Source organism: Acanthopagrus latus, chromosome 3, assembly GCF_904848185.1.
Source record: "Acanthopagrus latus isolate v.2019 chromosome 3, fAcaLat1.1, whole genome shotgun sequence".
Lineage (NCBI taxonomy): Eukaryota > Metazoa > Chordata > Actinopteri > Spariformes > Sparidae > Acanthopagrus > Acanthopagrus latus.
The window spans coordinates 24837445-24854833 of record NC_051041.1 but is presented as its reverse complement, the minus strand read 5'-3'; the positions used below and the strand labels follow the sequence as shown (position 1 = coordinate 24854833).

General features: G+C 41.9%; 1 protein-coding gene across 1 annotated transcript in view; it reads left to right on the top strand.

Moving 5' to 3' along the window:
• The first annotated feature begins 261 nt into the window (after positions 1-261).
• Positions 262-17389, top strand: part of foxo6b (forkhead box O6 b) — a 42038-nt gene continuing 24910 nt past the window's right edge. Inside the window, exon 1 of the mRNA XM_037090839.1 lies at positions 262-1644. Coding sequence (XP_036946734.1) covers positions 1147-1644 — 498 coding nt within the window. The 5' untranslated portion in view covers positions 262-1146. The remainder of the gene's footprint in view (positions 1645-17389) is intronic.

Here is a 17389-nt window from a genome sequence, read left to right as displayed (position 1 = left end):
GTTTGTATATGGTGACTATAAAAGACTGCTTTCAGAAATTGTATTGTTGGGAATATCAGCCCCCCCCCCCCATATCTCTCTCTCTCTCTCTCTCTCACACACACACACACACACACACACACACACACACACACACACACACACACACACACACACACACACACACACACACACACACTCCTCCTCCTCTGGAAACCTGTTCTGGAGGGAGTGACTTGATCCAGGCGGCGTCCAATTATATGGAAGCAGCACTTATTCCACTTTATTCCAAGCTACAGTTAAGTGGCTTGGAGCCTTCAGAGACACACGGGCTTGTAGTATAAAGGCAGAGCAGTAGGCAGAGAGACGGCACCCATGTGACATGTGAGCGGAAAGCTAAAGACAAAGGTAGAAATATCTACTACAGCAAGTGAGGCGTCTGGCGGCGCGCAGAGGAGACACAGAGGATGCTCCAAATCAAATCCATGAGGGCTCCTTTCTTTTTTTTCTCTCGTCTGGAAATTCACGACTTCATATAAATCATTCATGAGAGCCTGTTTCTATTTCTAAGGGAGTAATTGCGCTCGCAGTGAGTTTCAGCTGAAGCCGGTCAACAAGCAATCTGCAGAGAGACGCCAGGAAAGCTGGAATCATAGCCTGGAGAAAATTATAAAGTCTATTAATTTGCGGAGTTTGACGAGCGTTTCTTGAAATCTGCGCTGGACCTCATCTGTCAGAAGGATCAACTGTTGCTAGAGCCGGAGCCAGCGCGCGCACACACATACACACAACACAGACATTCTCCAAGTGTGTCTGCCTTTCATAATGGATGTTTGACCGTCACTTGGTCCTGCATGCAGCCACACAGCCGGTGTTGTGCAATTAACATGGAAGAGAGACTGATACTGTTGTTGATGCCTCGGATACACCTTCATCTGTCCTGATGCCACATTGTTGCACTGAGGAGAATGATAATATCCCACACCGCTGCCGGCTTTTTCATACTGGTTCATCATCTCTGTGTGTGAAACAATACTCATTTATTCTCATTTCTTTGTATAAGGGACCACTTTGGACATCTGAACTCACTGGCAGACGTCAAAATTGACAGGCTTTTTGCTGTAGTGACCTTGCCCGATTTTGACATCTGTTCAGCGGGAGATCATCATGCTGATGATGATGAAGAACAGCGGCGTGGATGCGCATCAGGTTGATATCGATTCGGAATTTGAGCCTCACAGTCGGTCGCGGTCGTGCACCTGGCCGCTGCCGTGTCCGGAGGATTTCCCCGGGGGAGAAGAGGCGAGCCGAGGTCTAGCCCTGGCATCAGTCAAAGTGGAGCAGTACAACGTGCCCGCGTGCCGGGCCGAGAGAAAAGGCGGCGCACCGGCGGAGATCAAGCATCCAGCCGGCGCCCCAGCCCCGGTCGTGGCCGCTCCTGCATGCATGTCCGGGGCTGCGCTCGACGTGGCCGGCCAGCTGCGCAAAGCCAAGTCCTCTAGGCGGAACGCGTGGGGAAACATGTCTTATGCAGACCTCATTACCCGTGCCATCGAGAGCGCCCCGGAGAAGAGGCTCACCCTGTCCCAAATCTATGACTGGATGGTTCGCTTTGTTCCTTATTTCAAGGATAAGGGCGACAGCAACAGTTCAGCCGGATGGAAGGTAGGCCACATGAAAGAATTTTCTGACACCACATTGTGAAGGTTTAGGAGAGAAGCGGCACTATATTTAGTCTTAGTCTGAGTCTGCAGCAGAACTCCTTTTCTGCATATTTGAAAGCCACATAATTGAGCCCTGGTCCCGGCAATTTATGTCAGTGGCGTGTCCCCGTGTCACTCCACACTACAGTGCGTGGAAAGGGGCGGTGAGCATGGTTGAGTAAGGGTTCACTGAGTTCATCATATTTAGGAATTGCAGCGTGTGCATATAGGAGTAGTCACAAGGAGCCGAAATCGCCCTCTCCACGGTTCCCTTTGGGTAGGCAACTATTACGCGCTGTGACGCATCGGTAAAGTGTCTGCTTCCGAGCCAGTACTACCCTGCGCTATCGGGTCACACGGGGGACAAAGTGTGCCCCCGGTCCGATTTGGAGCGTCACCCGTGCCGCCGGTTGGGTGCTCGGGTTAAACCATTTGGAGCCACCCCGCCCCCCTGCTATCCAGTGCGCGCACGTTAATTTACGCACAGGCTGTGCGAAAGCATGGCACAAGGCGAGGGGTTTAAAAGGACAATAACAAGAGATGATGACATGGGGTGTCACAGCAAACAGATGTAACTAAAGATTATCCTTTAAATTCAAATTAATATGAGGTTAATCTAATAGATTGCTTGCTGTAATCTACTTAAATTTACCACCCGTTCTGTTTGAGGATTAATGGTCTTTTGTTTCCATGCTTGTACTGGAGCTTCCCCTCATACTACCCCTTGTGTTTGACAAAGTTTTGCTTCTACAGGCCAGTTTCAACATTACATTTCAGCTATTCTATATATATATATATATATATATATATATATATATATATATATATATATATATATATATATATATATATATATATATATATATATATATATATATATATATATACTTAAAGTGACAGTGCAGTAAATTCTAAATAAATGTACTCTGTGTACCTACATCATACAAAATATGTAACAAGCGTAAACACAAGTAATTCATATTTGAATCAGACTTTTAGGGAAAGAAGAAGAAGAAGAAAATTACTAATCAGTAAAACTCTGATTTGCTGTGTCTCCTCCTGTGTTTCGGTGGTTTTGGTCTTTTTTTCTGTAGTGGGAGTTTCGTCAAAGCGCTACAAGAGACAGCACTGCGGTTAATGGGAATTTCTTAAATGACGGATACACACTATTAAATTTGACAGAACAGGGGAGTAGCCTCAGATACTCCCATTTTCTTTAATTTGACAGCAACTGATTCACTTCCATTGTTCTATTCAGGAGCCTGAAAAACAGGTGCATTAAACAGGACAGCCTTAAAGGCGGCCTGGAAACATGTTTAAAGGGCCCCTCCAGTGATATAGGATTTAACTCCCACACAGTTGGTTAAGTCACAACAGACAAATTAAAAAAAGAAAACTGAACAGCAGAGGCCAAGATTTTCTGACTTCCAGTCACTTGTACGGGATAAAGGGTTAAAGAAAAGGGAGACTCCCACAAAATGTGGGAGTGTTGAAGGTATGGTAACTGCCCCTTATTATTTTTTTATGCTTTTGAACTTTTGTGATTTGCTTTCTTTGCCTGGTCATAAAGTGAACATAGATAAAGGGGAAACATGGGTTGCAGGGGGATTAACAGGCCTTTCACACTGTCTGTGAGTGTGACATTGAGTTGATCCAAAATCTTCTGACTGCCTCTCCTGTTATGTTATCATATCCTTATAGTGCTTTTTGACAACTGCCATTGTCTTCCTTCTTTTTTTGCCCCTCACATACAATGTTTTTTCACTGCAAAGACATCTCATTTAGCTCCATACCACAGTCCAATTGAGCAGTATTAAGACGCAGATTAATCTCAATAAAATGACGGTTTAGAACGCTGTGACAACAAATGCTCTCCAATCTTAACAGTACAGGGTTTTTTTTAAAAATTGGATTTAAAGCAGGGCTTAATTCCCAGGCCTTGTTTGTGCAGCCCAGGGATGCCCAGCTTGATATCCACTCCTGTTCCAGCTTCGCGCAGAGATTTTGATTGGTTAGTCTGGCAAGGGAGCTGATTGGTGGAGAGCAGCTCCAAGTTGAGACGAAAAAACAACTTGTTTTAATCTAACACACAATGAGGGAGAGACACACATTCACACACATGTTGGACTGTAACAGTTGGCCACGACTTTAATGAGATTTGAAACACAGAATCGCGTGCAAGCACACACACACACACACACACACACACACACACACACACACACACACACACACACACACACACACACACACACACACACACTTAAGTACATTATGTATACACTCTCACACACTCCTATATGTTTCTGCTTAGATTGACTTGAGGAGGGGTGGTGGGTGGGTAGAGATGTATATGGATGGATGGTTGGATGGGGTGAGTGGGAGGGAAATAAGATCCAGTCAGAGTATTGCTATTAAAAGCAGTCTTTAAGAGCTGTTGTGTAATCCTGTCTGAGAGCTGCTGCTCAATTCAGCCGCTGGGCTCTTTGTCTTCATCTGGGCCGGCAGCTTCTCCTGCTTCTTAATACCACACACACACACACACACGCACACACACACACACACACACACACACACACACACACACACACACACACACACACACACACACACACTGTACACACACTGTTGAGGTGTCACTCACTTGTTAAGTGTCAAGCGCTAACGCTACAGCGGTGAATTGGATTTCTTTCACACATTCTCACACTTCTTGTGTCCACTGGTAGTGTATAGATTTCTTTCATTGTGGCTGGGCACACACACGCACACACATAGCGTTGCTTAAGCATCTGGCAGGTTACCATGAAGACTATGTATGGATTTCTCCAACTGTGGTTCAGTAATTGCGGTCAAGTGTTTGTTATTGCATATGAGGTGGGAGGCTGTGTTTGGTCATAGAAGTGAGTTCAGTTCTGTAGGTGGTCACAGTGGTGGCGGTGGTGGTTGTGATGCGGGGGTCTGCACTCATACACACACACACGCACACACACACACACGCACACACACACACACACACACACACACACACACACACACACACACACACACACACACACGTGTGTGCGCACACACACACACACATGATGTGGTGTTCATTTCACAAGTGGTCCTGCGTGGGAATGGATGTGTTGAGCTGTGGCCTGTCTGCAGGCTGTACTGTACACAGATGTAACGCAGTACAGGCAGGTAGGAGCTCACTGACTCTACCTGAAGGCTTCACAGAGCAGCATGTTAAAGGCAAGTTGTGGGTGTATGACTGTTGGAATCAATGATATAATGAACACACAAGCTGCAGTATGCACAAAGATCAATTATAATTTAGAAAAGCATTAATTTCTATGTCCACCTTCACACCCTCTTCTTACTTGAGCAGACCCCATTCACAAATTCAATGTGTAATAAAGTGACTATATGATAACTAACTCAAAAAGGGGATTTAGTTTTTAGTTACTCTTTAGCTAAAAGGAATTTGGTCACTTTTACATTTCAGAGATGGCTGCAATGTGATGTGCAATGTGCAAGTGATTTTTCTCCAGGCTATGTAACTGCTCATGAATGCAACATTCAATGCAACAAGCCTTTGAACAAGACAGTTATCAGATTAGATTTTGGCATTGTTAATATCTGCCACGGATATATAATGAAACTTTACATTTCTTCCTGTTGCAACTTGTCATTTTTTCTTGAAGTAAAATTTTCAATTTTATCTTGTGACAACACTGTGCTCATGGTTAGGTTTAGCACAAAAAACACTTGGTTAGGGTTAGAAAAAGATCATGCTTAGGCTTGAAATACCAGGTTTGTCGCACTTACAGATGTCGAAACACAGTCTTGAACTGTAGTCATTGGCTTCACAGCCTCCTCACGTGTAAATTCATAACCACCCCCTAAGCTTCCATACATGATAGTTACGCCATAAAAACATGATGTGAGCATGAAATGACACGTTTTGTTAAAATAAGGGTGCGTAGCCTGAATTGTGAATATATCAATGGTTTGCTTAAATGTTAGCTGCCAACATTTGTTCCTGATGGCTGGATCAGAATGACACATAAGCTCTGATGTACATTGTAAATTTTTGATACCTGACCCAAACTCTCGGGGTGCTGGCAAAGTGTGAGGCATTTGGGTTTATTACATCTGCCAAGGAGGTTTTCTTTCCTGTCAGTTTGTTGGTTGGTTGGTTTGTCAGCAGGATTACACAAAAACTGCAGAACGCATTTCCATGAAACTTGGATGGGGCATGGGTCTCACCCAAAATAGACCCCACTGATATTTGTAACACATCCAGACAAAGGCATGGACCCAGGATTTATTTTCACTTTCAGTAATGTATGAAAAAAAGAAAGAAATACAGCTTTTGGCATGGGTCAGGTTAGGATCAATGTTTGAGATCTGTGCAGAACTTCAGGTGTGCTGGAGACTAAATGTAAGTAATGTAAATATGGAATATATGAAAAGCTCCATGCACTGTCAACACTTACATGTATGGGTTGAGGTACAACAACCTTCGCCTGGCATTTCATTTAGCAAGTCTCTCAGCTATCAAAGAAAGAACATATAGAGAACAGACACCTGTTAAAGATTGGTAGATGAGAAATAATTGGTGATAAATACTGATATACTAGGGCCCCTCATGTGCCCAAAATAATCTGCCAGAGTTAAAGATTTATAAGAGTTTTGGTACTTTCATGTGAGAGATTTCTGTGAAATTGGCAAGTGCGTTTTTGTTTGTGTTCTTCTCAATGCGGCCAGAGATTGGTTGGAAATGGATGATGTATGCAATAATAGCTAAAGATTTTTCTTTCCAAAAGTCCAACTTTCCTTCTTTTTTATTTGTGAATGTTTAATGTGTCTGGGGAAATGTGAGACATAAGGCCATAAAGCTCAGCAGTTAACCCTCAGTAACATAACCAATATAGGTTTGAAGTTTCTAAATATATGTCAGCCCTTAAAATAGACTGACTTTAGTATGGCTTACCTTCTGTTCTCTCCCTCATTACTTAGAGCAAAAAGTGGATCTTTACCTCTAATATGCTTCTAATCTACTTGTAATGCATCACAATGCACTTCATGTAAAGAGTTGCCGCCCACGCTGATGGCCATCAACTTATTCTGCTGAGATTCTACTTGCAAGAGAGAGCGAGACAGAGAATAAGGTGTACAGCACGGAGAGAGACAAAGAGAAAAAAGAGGAGGCAAGGAGACATTTTGAAGAACAAGGTATTATTTGTCCTGCCAATAAAACCTTTTTTGAATTGGATTCAGAATTGAGTGGGAGAGGGAGAGAGGCGGGAAGAGAAAAGATAGAGCGAGCGCAAGAGTGGTGGCGGTGGCCCCTGCTGCTGAGCACATTGATAGCAGCCTTAATGCCTGTGATGCTCCAGTGCCAGCCGAGACAGAGGGGAATTGGTTGGAGATGGTAGAACAGGCTTAGAGGGTTCCCTCTGCCAGCCGGCCTGGCGCGGGCTCAACAGAAAGCCCTCTGCACTGCTACACAGTTATTGTTATTATCACAAAGGCCCAGCAGAAGGAGAGGCAGCTCTCGAGTTGGCGGGCTTGGCGCTGGGTTAACCGGGGGCGGGGAATGGGAAGAGGAATTTGGAAGGCGAAGGGGGTTGGTTGTTGAATCTGAGACTATGGTAAAACTCATCTGATCAGCGCTGTGAATGGAGAGAAAACAGTTGGGCAGAGTCGTTGAGGGCTTGAATGGAAAGGAGGCCATGCGGAGATAGACAGATTTTGATCCGAGAGGATCAGTTGCCTTGTCAGTTGATGCCAAGCTACAAAAGGCATTAGAATAGAATGCGGGCAGATATCACTTCAATCTGGAGAAGGGCTGAGATGTAAACAAGGGATGCACCGACAGTGGAGGCGGGGTGTTCACTGCTTAAATGAGTCATAGTGGTTGGAATAGAACATAATATTCTCGCCCTCAGCCCTCACACTTCAATCAGTTGGAATAAATCAGCTGAAATAAAATGTTGAGAAACACTCTACAGACGGAAATTCCAGAGAGAAAACCGAGTCCAGACACAGAACAGTCAGTCAGGCAGGCGGATCTTGGGAATCATGCCTGGTGGTGTGTCGTAAAATGTCGGCCCAGCACACATTTTTCTCCGTGTTGTCTAGCAGACCTCAGGGCTTCAAAATGTTCTGGTGTCTGGCTTGGACGATGAGCAGAGCACTAATCAAAAAACATACAGTCTTCCTTCCTCACTGTCAGACTGTGACCCAGGAACAGGTTAGCACCTAATATTGTTACACCACCGACAAGGCCTTAAACAACCATAACAGGGATCATCTTTGCTCATTTTGTACAAATCATTTTCTGTTAGTTTAAGATTTTTTTCAAATGACATATATTCACTTTTTACACCATGACTAACCATTTTGAAAACCACGCTTTTGTGTTGTATTTGGTGCACTGGTCTTTTGGTTTTAAGGCATTTCTATAGGATACAAAAACTTATAAGTGTTGTAAGTCCTGTAAGTCCTTGAGTAATGTTGCCAGTATTTTTTGTTTTTAGCTCCCTAACAGATCATCTATATCGACATTTTTTCTGAACATTTTTAAAAGCAAACTTTACTAACGTTTTCACTGGTTTGATGTTATTTCCTTACCTTTCAAGCCAGCTCATTCTCACTCCTAAGCCATCTAAGACAGCAGTCTCGTCAGTGGCACAACTTTTCTATGTTTGATGCTGTAGGCACCCCTCTAGCATCACTTTCTGAAGCGCCACTCTTGTGCAGTGGTCTAAAGAGCAAGAAGATTGTAAGGATGACTTTGAAGTACAGTCTTTCTAACAATCCCAGCCTATGATTTCACCGCAGCACCAAACTGATTATAATCCCACTGGAATCAGAGAAAAATGTTATACTGTAATCATGCATCTGAAATTACCCTAAATTTTAATGTGATTAATGACACAGTTGCTTCATAAACTATTCAACCCCCTAACTTTCTGCATATTGTACTCATTATACAATGCACTGATTTTAATAAATCATCATGCACCCTGAGTGTGTTTATTTATAATGGACTTTTGATGCCTTATAATGCCTTATGAACAACACTTCAAGTAATGTGTTGCCCTGATTTTTAGTGCAAATGGGATTAGTTTTTGAGTTCCTGCACACACTAAAATGGGTTTGATAGAGGTTTGTATGGTTCTGAAGATTCCAGTGTGTGTATTTTTTTGCATGTGTGTGTTCATGTGTGCATCTGCTCTTGTTGTTGTATAGCAAGGCCTGATGGGAGTCCAGGTCCGGGGGGTACAGCTCTAGTTAATAATTCAGATGAGGCTCATTATCAAGGCAGCGCAGATCTCTCTCTGATTCCACCTTAATTGCAGGCAGGATGTGCCTCTCAGACACTCTCAAATTCACTCCCCCTTCTGTCTGCAGCTGCAAATGACTACCACACACACACACACACACACACACACACACACACACACACACACACACACACACACACACACACACACACACACACACAGATACCCATTCGTTCTCTTCCAGACATCACTTCTTTGCAGCAGGTCCCCTCGCTGACAGCAAATCTATGTGTGGAGCAGGTGAATGGACATTTGGAGATGAGTAGATAAATCCAACTCTGAGCTTATGATGATCACAGAGTATCGTCTCCAAGGCCAGGCATGTGCTCCTATTATGAGTCACTTACATTTTTAATCAGATCTTCATGAGGGCTTTCTCCTGTTGGAGGGCTTGGCAAACTAAGATGGATGGGAGGTAATCAGTCAGAGGACAGCGGCTCCATGATTAATGCTGCTGGAGAGTGAACCTCTCACCACAGCGCTATGACCTGGATCACGGCTTTTCAACCCCAAGTTTTCTGTTGTGTTGAAGTGAGGAGGGCGTGTACAAACAAGACAACTGCTTCTTAGTATCATCACACTTACGTTTAATTTATACAGTGGCCAGGTATGTCACAGAGAAGTTATTACTCAGTGATTTCCCAGAGGTGATTGTACCAGACAATCAAAATTAACACAGGACAAATTTAAGATACGTATGTTTAGTGGGAATGGGACAATTTCCTTGGGAGATGGAGAATTAAGTAAGAACAAACCATTATTCTAACTCAATAATGTCTAAAGATCCTTCCTGAAGACTAGTTGTTCACACTGAGATATGATTGAATGTGATTGATGTGAATAACAAATGATTTCATCCTGCTACTAAATAACCTTCCTGGTGCTTGCAAGTTAAAGGTACACTACTAAAGAAATTGGCACCCATTGAATTGATATCATATCACCAGAAAGTTGAGCTGTCCACAAGGAAATACACAGTCCCACAAGCATTTCTTTTATTCCAACATACAGGTAAGTTAGCAAGCATACTAAAACTATCAGTGTCTTAAGAGGTTTTATAAGCTAGAATAAGCATTAACAGCTGTTTACCAGCTGTTTACCAGTCTATAACATTGGCAATTCAGCATCAAACTTTAGATCTTCCATCACCAAAAGTTGTCTGAAGATGCCAGTGTTAACTTTAGTTTTGTCTCTATTCAGCTGAACGTGGTTTGTTGCAGGGAGTAGGTGGTTACATATGTCCTCAGGACAGGGCTACTTCTTCATTCGCTCATGTTGGACTGAGAGTCTTGATGCTACTATGAATCACTATTGCACAAAGTACAAAGCACCTAAGGAGGAATTAGAAACACGTAGCCTGCAATTTTCAAGTCAAAACAGTTATCTTGGTTGTTTTCTTGCTCTTTAAATTGTTCCAGTCATGATACAGTAGGTCGGCATCCTCTTCACTGGAGAGCTGCAAAAGGGCTTTTTTCCTTTTTGAGAGAAAGAGATTTTTTTTTTAATTTTATTATTTTTTTTTTTTAGATTTAGAAATTTCCTAAAGAAAACCATACAGTTAGGATTGCATCTCACTGACTGGATTAAGTGGCTGGGAATTTGTGACTTTTATTTCTGACTTAGTATAAATGAGGTGAAAAATGTAAATGGCCCTGCAACCCAGTGAGTTGAGGAAGGCACCAACATTGCAGGGCTAGGGCTTTTATTGTGGGAAATGTACAATAGGCATTAATTATCCAAGACCCATTCAAACTAAATAATTCCTTTCGAGGTGGTACATAAAAGTGCTTGAAGACAACTTGTTGCTTTTTGAAATTTTCTCATATTCAGAATTTTCTAAATAGAAACCTGATTACAAAAAGCTCTGCGAAGCATGGAGGCAAAACCAAGTAAATTATGAACTATGAACTGAACTAGCTCATTTAAAAATTTGTGAACTGAACTTTGAAGTAGTTCATGAAGACAGTGAACTTTCCCAACACTGGCTATAATGTTCCTCCTCCTGCCCCATCATGTTAGCATGCTAACATTTGCTGATTATCCCTACTCACAATGCACCGCTGAGGCAAATTTTCATTGGTTTCCAAATGGTCAAAATCTCAAATTCATCCTGATGAGGACATAATGTCAATCAATCCACTAGTTTTTGAGACATTTCACTCAAGGCCATTAATGTCAGTAGGCTCAGTTTAGGAGGATCCTATGGGATCATGACTATCAGTGCAAAATGTATGGTAGCAAGGTAATAACATAGTATGAAATAACTGTTAAGGTACTTCCGGCTTGATCAAACTGGTGGCCCTACATACATTGCCATCCAAAGAGCCATTCTGCGAGCATGGCTGAAAGTAAATCAATTTAACATAAAACTAATATGAGGATTTGTGCATGACTTATTCAGTTCATTCAGTGGAGAAATCTCACACTCAGACAACTAAATCATGGTCTTTTATGCAAGTTTATGTTCAGGAATATCAAATAATTATTACTAATTATTGTACACACATGACAGACCCATCAACCTTCTCATCCAGCTCTCATAAAGTAAAGTGAAATGAGCCATTTCAATCAAAAAGTGGACTAAGTAGGTCACTGTTTTTTCACAATTTTAATATTAGTTAAAAATGTAAACACAAGTTTAAACTTGCCCACAAATGGAGCAGAACGAGTAGCTGTACATTTGGGTGTATCAGTTATGTTAATGGTCAAATATCACTAATGCACATTTGGCATTCAACATTAACAACAGCAACAACAAAAAGACAAGTTGGTGCTGTTAAGAGACGTTGGTGAATCCGACTTTGAACATTTGTATGAGTAAACCTCATTGTGAAAAGGTCAGTGGTTTAGGGTAAGAATACAAAAGCACTCTTGCATGAGGCTGAAGGCCAAAAAAGTCTCTACAAAGCAACATGTGAGGTATGAAATGGATGGAAAAGTATTAGACAGTGGTGGAATAAAAATAGAAAGTAAAGGAAAAGAAGCCGCAAATGTTAAAATCAATAGTTGCAGTGTTACAGGGCATATTAGTAAAAAGCTCTACTCCATCAATTTACAATTCTATCAATCACCCTTAATGCGTATTGTTCTCAGCATAGTTCAGTCATGTACAGGTGATGCTCAGCATCAATCAAGTCACATTCATTTGCTGGCAATTGAATCCATTTTCATTAAAGATGTCTATAATTGCACTTTGATCATACTTGATAAAAGCCAGTTGAAATGAAAGCCATTAGTGCCTTAAGAGCAGGATCATTTGGTGTGTTTTAACCAGATTCATTTGCTCATTGTCTTTGTCAAAAAAAAAAAAAAAAACCTCTGTTAGAGCAGTTGCTACGCAGGGGACGGTGTCTGCTAACGATGTCAACTTGAGAGCAGAAAAAGGAACATGCCTCCTGTCTATTGTCAGAGCAAAGTAGGGTCAGGGAAGAGTATTTTTACTTAATGAATATTCATCAGTCCAATGGCGTATTTGGACAAATTATAATAAAAGCCTTTGAAGATGGAACTGATTGACAATAATTTACAATTGAGTCATTTTCGAGACTATTAATCAGTTGATGATCATTGGCTAAGCAGATATGTATTATATTATATGTATTATATTATGTCTGGTTTCGTACAATTGTGTGTGTGTGTGCGCGCATGTGTGCGTTGGTGTGTCTGTGTAATGGCTTGCTGAGGGCAGTCGTGCAGGCAGACAGAGGTTAGCAGCGTAAGACGTCCTCTCAGTGGATTTCTGTGTCAGTTTGATGAAAATAGGTCAGGATTCAGAGCTCGGCGTTTAGCATTCTGCCCATGTGATGGCTGACGCCGAGCCTGACGACAGCTTGCCTCGAATGAACTCCAGACTCTTTCTGTCTCTACGTCCCCGTCCCTCTCTTTCTCCCCCCTCTGTCTCCCCCCTCCTCGTTCCTCTGTAATCTAAACTCTGTCCTGTCATCCTCGGTCTCTCTGCCATGACTTCCATCGCTCTGAGCTCACGTAGAGAAATTCAAATCTGTAGCCGTAGATTAAGGTCCTCCACAGAAATTGCACTTAAATCCACAATAGTCTGTGTCTGCAGGAGTTTATTTGATTCAGATGTGCTTTTGAGGACTGTAGTTGCACCGTGGAGAGAGAAAATAGATAATGCTGCAAAGTTTTATGAGGATAATCTTTCAGCCATGGCCAGCAGTGACCTAGCTTAGCATAAGGTCTATAGTGTGTTTGGTCACCACTAGAAAGGCTTGATTTATTATCCTCCTACAGAGCAGGCCCCCATCTCTCATGACTGCCATGTCTTTAAAAAGACTCTTTTTGAAGGTGAATTCACTAACAGATGAGCAAGTTCAGGGTTAGTTTCATCTGACGCTACTGAGTCACAACAACCACCTCTGGCATTAGGAGAACTGGCAGTACACAAATAATGGGTAAATACACACCTAACAACAGGAGGAGATAAGTGAGGAGACTGCTGCCAGGTCAATTCTGTTAAGTGAATTTTCTGATAAGGTTGATCTGTGTCCAATTAGATTACCTAAACGGGAAAAAGGTTATTTCATAGCCTTCAAAACACTGTCGCCTGAGAGGAGTTGGCTGTCTTTCCTAGCTAGAAGCCAGCAACTAATTGAGAAACACAACAAATGCAATTGTGAACATGTGACTTGTAGCTATCTAGCTAAAGCTAGTTTTTGCTCTGTAAGCACCAGGACTTAAGGTCTTAAAATCAGTCTCTCCATCCAGCACTACAGCAAGTTATCAAATAGGCTACTTGGCAAATTGAAAGAAATCAAGAGAATGGATTATAATGATATTGGTTAGCCCCTGGACTTGTTTTACTGCTACCCCTGAACAGTGTACACATGAAATATGACAATTAAATGGGCAGATTGCAATTTGATATATTGAGCAAGTTCCTATTACCCAGAGTACAAAGCCTTTTCTCTTTTAGCTGTTCTTAAATGCCACCTAGTGCTCAAAGAAAAGTAGCCTGTTGCTTATTGTCTGTTGCTTGAATTAAATGTGTGCTCAAAACAACATCTGAAGGTAGTGCAGCCATGGCTGGCCATTAGGGGAGAGATGTCATGGGCCCACCGACAAAGGGGCCTACTTAAATACTTGCCTTCACTTATTAAAACAACACACAAAAAAAAACATTTTATTGACCTGATAAACTGAGTGATCCAAACAAACTACTTTCTAAAGTTCCAAGTGACCTGTGAGGAAGCGGGCAATGTCGATAAAAGTAAAGAAACTAAAGTCTTAGTCTCCAAGGACAACTAGCATGGACTTTTAGTGTCATAAGTGTTGCCAAAAGTCCCAAATACCAAGTTGAGCACCACTAGTGGCCACAGTCCAGTATCAGCATGTTAGACCAAATCAAACTGGTGTGTCGGCCACACCTCCTATCTCCCTCCACCCAATACGCCCGGATCTCTTTACCTCCTCTGTTTTCAGCAGCAGCAGCAGCAGCAGCAGCAGGTGTTGCAAAGCATCTCGTCGAAAATTAGGACTACTGAACCGTCAACACTCGAAAGTAGCCCAATTTTGCAGAAAAAAAAAAAACGCAGACTTGGCAACCCTAATTGCTGTGTCTATTTACAAACGGGGGGGTCCAACGGTTCCAAAGGGACATTTGGGCTATCCAAAACAGGGAAGCTTTGTAACTAGACACAGAGAGGGACTGTGATGTTACTTTCTGCTCAGGACGTCCAGCGGAGGTGGAATGTTGTATAGTGGACCTAACAGGTCCACCAATCAATGAGGAAAATCAGATTTCAGCAGTATTGGTTGTAAAAAAAAAAAAACAACCCAAAAACTTCTGAATATAATGAATCCCACCAGCTTTAAAGGTTGCATAATTTGATTATGTATGTATTATGTAGAGGCCATTTGTCCAAATCAAGTTGTAAGACCTGTGTTAGCAAAGTGTATTTTGCTCGCTTGGTGGGTATTTACTGAATGTATATTTATATAATAGTTACAATAGTACATTTTTACCCCAAGGCCCACAAACAGGTTAATGTGACCTGCTAATTACCTGCAACAATGAAGATAATCATGTATGATTATAAGACCAAGTAACACACACTGATCAAAGTCCCTGCTACTGTTATAGAGGTTCAGCGTTTGCACAGCTGTACACATGCCCGTCATATTCATTTTCTGTAAAGTCTTATTTGTCTGGTATCTCTTTCCCCCTGTGTCAGCCTCTACCTTGTGAAGTGTTAGATTGCACCTTCATAACTGATTTATTGGCCCTCTGAAAGTCTGACTTCATCAAATCCTTGATACCGCTAGTCATATATACTGTCTTTGATGAGTGCCACCAAAGTTGATGTGTGGATTTAATAGCAGCATTAATCTGCCTGTTTAATGGTGTTGTTGAGTGGAAGGTGGTCACCACAAGATGCAGCACTAAAAGATGAGTTATGGGCCCAGCCGTTGAATGATGAAAGGGCAAAATGCAAAGCAGCTGAGTTGTGGAAGCGAGTGGCGGATTTAAGCAAGGTCTTCCTAGATACTGTACATAAAGTGATGAGGATAGTCAGAGAGAGCTAGTTACTGAATGTGGTATGAAAAAAAGCAACTGTTACATACAGAGCTGTCAAAGTTTGCAGCAGGTTGTCATCTGTCGCTAGGTGTTGCTAAACACATGCCAGCAGTTATTTCATTTGTTAGTATGGTTTGCATTCTTGCTAATTTAGTGAGAACACATGATAATTGTCTCTCGTGTGACATTTTATTGGATCACACAAGTATACTTCCCTTCTCCTCACCTCATAACTCTGTTTAAATAATGAGCTTGCTAAAACATATCCAGACTAAACACCAGCTTTTTTTTTCTCCTGGCGCTTCCCAATACATTGTGACAGGTTGTTTTTTGAAATGGGGCTCAGGGGATCTAATTGGCTGTGGTTAAGAATAAGGTTACACCAATATACTGGGATCATAATAGGCTTTTATCATGTATTCTGTGCTAACAGTGACCTCTGATAGGATGAAGATCAGTGGTGAGGCAGCACTGAATACATTTACTGCCAAAATGTACAAAAGTAGGGTGCCCATTAGCTCAGTTGGTAGAGCGGGCATCCCATGTACACAGGCTTTGTCCTCCCTGCATCAGCCTCGGGTTTGAGTCCTGGCCAGGGTCCCTCTGCATCGGCTCACCCCCACTCTCTCTCACCCTGTTTCCTGTCACCTCTGAAGCTGTCCTATCAATACAACCATAAAACGGTTAACAAAATAATACAAAAGATAGCACACTTATAAGCAGTGGTGGAATGTTACAATTTTGAAGTACTTGTGCTTTACAGAAGCATTTCATGCTACTTTACACTTCTACTCCACTACATTTCAGATGTATTTACTAGTTTACTAATCAAGATTTTACATGCATAAACATACAATGACATCATAAAATATGATTTATTTGATAATATGGTTAATAGTAGTGATGTCACTCAGTTGCATTGTGGGTAATGTAGGCACCAGGATTTCAAAAAGCATTCTCCTGGTCTAGCTTTGCACTACTATAGCACTATTGGACTACATGAACAACATTTATACCACAGAGATACCACTTGTTTTATTTCATGCATCGTCCTTCATTTTTAAAACCTGGTGCCTACATTACCCACAATGCAACTTATCAACTTGGTGTTTACATCACTGGAGGAAATTAATCAGGTTACGCGCTTTCAAGTTTCATTATAGGAATTGTAGTATGCGAGGTGTTTGGTGCCTAACCCATACTAGTGACTAAAAGTCCTCGATGCTTTGATTAAGAGAATTCTTTCAAGTTCAACTTTGTGGAAGTGCAATACTAACTCGCTGAACATTTTAAAGCAAGACTTTAATTTTTTTATTTTTATATTGCAGCAACTGTGAACAATATCACAATAATTGGAGCAAGTGTTGGAGCATAGTGTAAATGCTATATCAGAGGCTTATTTAAGCAATATGATCAATAGATATTGTCAGGACAGAGGGGACCAGGGTAGTGAACCCTGCCTTCGCCCAGAGACAGCTGGGATTAGCTCCAGCAACAAACCATGACCCCTTAAAAAAAACGGTTACAGAGGAAGACATGACATGAGTATAAGCTGTTTTAGTGGAGTCCAGTTTAAATGTCACTTGATAGTGTAAATGCTATATCAGAGGCTTATTTAAGCAATATAATCAATAAATATTGTCAATTTGCAGGCTGCCTCTAGAGATATTGACAGATGTAATTGCAGTAGAAACCTCCAGGAATGAAGCTGATAGCAGGACAGAGGGGACCAGGGTGGTTGTAGCGTTGTGGTTTGCGTGACTGAGCAGTACACAGGCCTGTCTGTGTAATTCTTGTAAGACGGATATTAAAGACGCAGCGCTGAGGCCTTC